Here is a 4125-nt window from a genome sequence, read left to right as displayed (position 1 = left end):
AACCCTAATTTACCTATATCAAACAGCAGTCACAAAACACAACAAACAACCCTAAATTGATGAATCTCAAACCCTAAGCTAGAAAACTTACCAGAGGAGGCGAGGACCACCGACCAGGACAGAGCCACAGAGGAGGCGAGGAGCAGCCGTGACGGATAGCGAGACCAGCAGAGTCAGAGGACAAGACCCAGCCACCCAGGAGCCCAGGACCGAGACCAGCAGGCAGCAGCGACGACGGCCAGACGGAGAAGCAGCGGTGGCCACGACGACCGAAGATCGACGGTGAGGAAACTGAATCAGACTCAGCGACCGTCAGGGGCGAGGATGCAACTCTGAAGTTCGAGCTGAGAGGTAAGCGAGTGAGGAACGCAGGAACCGAGTGAGAAGACTGGAGACGCAAGAGCGCAGGAACCGAGCTGAGAGCCGTCGAGGAGACTGGAGACGACTGAGTATTGCCGACGAGTCGACGATGAACTGAGGACTGAGGAGTGACTGAGTGAGGAAGCTGCAAATCTGGAATTGGCTCTTGGGGTTGGGGGCGTTCAGCGTTGGGGATTCATTAGGTTAGGGCGAAATTAGGCCATTAGGGTTTCGGCCGTTTGGCTGGGGAAAAAATGAGGAATGGCCGAATGGGGGGAATTGGGGTTTGGGGTTGGGGATTGCCGGTAGGGGTCGGGTCAGGTAGGGGGTTGGCCGGGTGGGTGGGTTCATGGGTTCTGGGTCTGGGGTGGAAATGGGTTCAGCACCTGCACTTCAGCCCAAAAAAAAAAAAAAAAAAAAAACTTCAGCCCCCCGGGGAAGCCCGCCCCGCCCCGCCAAAGCCCGCCAAAACCCACGGTTTAAACGGTTTGGGTTAGGCGGGCTTTTGTCTTTCGGCGGTCCCAAATTTCCAGCCCAACCCGCCTATTTTGGCGGGTTACGCGGGCCGGCCCGGCGGATTAAGGCCCGTTTGCCACCCCTACTCTCAACCGATTAACCCAACCCCCAAGCACCGAGAGGTCACAAACCAAGCGAGAATAGCGAGTACTGTCCAAAACGCGAACGACCACGACGTCACGGACCGACGACATCTTGAGAAAGCCAGGGACAAAGCGGCGCAGATCATCCAGGATCTCTGCCTCCGGGTTCAGGAACTCGAAGGCAAGATAACCAATAAAGAAAAACACAACAACGAACACGGAAGCCATGCAACCTCCAGATCAAGGTCTCGCCGCGGTAGGTCGCCAACCCGATGACACGACAGAAGAGACGGTCGCAGCTCCTCACGCGACCACAGACACGAGAAATCGCCAGAACGGCGATACAACAAGAAACATAACCGCAGCGCTTCTCAAGATCTGAGTTATCAACACTACTCAGACGAAGATCGGAGGGATCGAAACACCAAATGCACGAGAAACGACCATATAATAATGGGAGCTACACCCTTTACAGAAAGAATCCTAAGAGCAAAACTCCCCAAAGGCTTCGACAAACCTACCGATATGAAGTACGATGGAACTAAGGATCCCCAAGAACATCTAACGGCTTTTGAAGCCAGAATGAACCTAGAAGGAGCGGCCGACGCGGTCTGATGCAGAGCCTTCCCGGTAACCCTCGCCGGGCCAGCGATCAAATGGTTCAACGCCCTCCCAAACGGATCCATAGCCAGTTTCCATGATATTACACGAAAGTTCATGGCCCAGTTCACTACTAGGATCACTAAAGCCAAACACCCCATCAGCTTACTAGGGGTCACACAAAAACAAGAGGAATCCACAAGAAAATACCTCGACCGCTTCAACGACGAATGCCTAACGGTCGACGGACTCACGGATTCCGTCGCAAGCCTTTGCCTGACTAATGGGCTAATGAACGAAGATTTTCGCAAACACCTCACCACCAGACCGGTATGGACCATGCATGAGATCCAGAACGTCGCCAAAGACTACATCAACGACAAAGAAGTCAGCCAGGTCGTCGCGGCCAACAAGCGGCAGCACGGCAACACCCAACGCGGCAATTCGGCTTCTCACCATAACCCAACACCCAAAGAGAATCAACGGGACCACTCCAGGCCGACCAGCCGACCACCGAGAATAGGCAAATTCTCTAATTACACGCCCCTGACAGCACCAATTACCGAGATATACCACCAAATAGCAGATCGAGGTATCATTCCGAAAGCCCGACAACTCAAAGAAAGGACAGGAGGCAACAAAACCCTCTACTGCGAATACCACCGAGGTTACGGTCACAAAACACAAGATTGTTTCGACCTTAAAGACGCCCTTGAACAAGCCATACGAGACGGCAAACTCCCAGAATTTGCCAAAATCATCAGAGAACCGAGACGCGCGGAGAGAGACAGGTCGTCGGAGAGAGAAGGACGTAACCCAAGAACCCAAAAGCAACCCCCCAGGGAAAGCCCAGAGGAAGATCCGACCATCATAGTAAACGTCATCACAGGCAAGGACGTATCGAGCAAGTCAAAACTAACAATGAAGAAAGACCTCAAGGTAATGGCTGTAAGGAACCAAGCCCCAATCTCCGCAGCCGACAATACGATAACGTTCTTACCAGAGGACTGCCAACACGGCACCTCAGCCGAAGATGCCCCCTTCGTCATCTCAGCTAGAATTGGAACAGGCCTAGTACGAAGGATACTGGTAGACACCGGGGCAGATTCGAACATCCTCTTCCGAGGAGCCTTCGATAAACTCGGACTCCACAACGACAACCTCCAAACACACCGCCACGGCGTCACGGGACTTGGGGACAACTTTCTCAAACCAGATGGCTCAATCACCCTCCCCATCACCATAGGAACAAGCAACCAGAAAAAGACAATTCTATCCGAATTCGTAGTCCTGAAAGACTCCACAGCCTATAACGTGATTCTCGGAAGAAAAACAATCAACGATTTCTCTGCAGTCATCTTTACCAAATACCTCCTCATGAAGTTCAGAACTGACGATGGCTCAGTCGGTACCATCCACAGGGACCGAGAGGTCGCAGCCGAATGCGACAACACCAGCCTAGCCCTAAGGAAAAAATCTCGAGACGCAGTCGGAGTATTCCTAGCCGACCTAGATGCGCGACAAGACGGACAACCCAGGCCAGAACCAGAAGGAGACATGGAAAAGCTACAAATAGGGCCAACCAAGGAAGAATACACCTTCATTAATAGGAACCTCCCATACGATCTTAAAGAAGAACTCTCCCAACTCCTGAAACAGAACAGAGACTTGTTCGCATTTACACCAGCCGATATGCCGGGAATAAACCCCGACCTAATGTCCCACCATCTAGCCGTGGACCCCAAAGCTAAACCAGTGGCACAAAGGAGAAGAAAAATGTCAGCAGACCGAGCCACCGAAGTCAAAAAATAAGTTAAAGCCCTACTCGAGGCCAACTTCATCCGGGAACTCCCCTACACGACCTGGCTAGCCAACGTCGTACTAGTAAAAAAATCTAACGGGAAATGGCGAATGTGCGTCGATTACACGGACCTCAACAAAACTTGTCCAAAGGACGTCTTTCCCCTACCAAACATCGACGGATTGGTAGACGCTGCATCCGGTCACCGATACCTCAGCTTCATGGACGCATATTCCAGCTACAATCAGATTCCGATGCACCGACCAGACGAAGAGAAAACAGCATTCATCACCCCGGACGGGACGTACTGCTACACCGTAATGCCCTTCGGCTTGAAAAATGCCGGAGCCACCTATCAAAGACTTGTTAACAAGATATTTCGAGATCTGTCCGGAAACAAATTAGAAGTCTACATAGACGACATGCTCGCCAAGACCGAATCTGGCGAACAACTAACCGACGACCTCAAGGTCATAATGAACACCCTACGAAAGCACCAAATCCGACTCAACCCGGCAAAATGTGCCTTCGGAATGGAGACAGGGAAGTTCCTCGGCTTCATGATTACGCAACGCGGAGTTGAAGCAAACCTGGAGAAATGTCGCGCCGTCCTCGAGATGACAAGTCCCAAAAACCTTAAAGACATCCAAAAGCTTACCGGCCGACTGACGGCATTATCGCGCTTCCTCGAAGCATCGGCCCAAAAAGCGACCCATTTCTTCAAACTAATGAAAAAAGGAGCCCCTTTTAAATGGGAGACGGAAT

General features: G+C 51.9%; 1 protein-coding gene across 1 annotated transcript; it reads left to right on the top strand.

The window, feature by feature from the left end:
- Window positions 1–2480: 2480 nt before the first annotated feature.
- LOC140176019 (uncharacterized) lies at window positions 2481–3371 on the top strand. Its single transcript, XM_072205862.1, has one exon. The coding sequence runs from the start codon at window positions 2481–2483 to the stop codon at window positions 3369–3371; it is 891 nt and encodes a 296-aa protein (XP_072061963.1).
- The last annotated feature ends 754 nt before the right edge of the window (window positions 3372–4125 follow it).

The sequence above is a fragment of the Arachis hypogaea genome, chromosome 11, assembly GCF_003086295.3.
Source record: "Arachis hypogaea cultivar Tifrunner chromosome 11, arahy.Tifrunner.gnm2.J5K5, whole genome shotgun sequence".
Lineage (NCBI taxonomy): Eukaryota > Viridiplantae > Streptophyta > Magnoliopsida > Fabales > Fabaceae > Arachis > Arachis hypogaea.
Note: the sequence above shows the minus strand (reverse complement) of the source record. Positions and strands in the feature narration are given on the sequence as shown.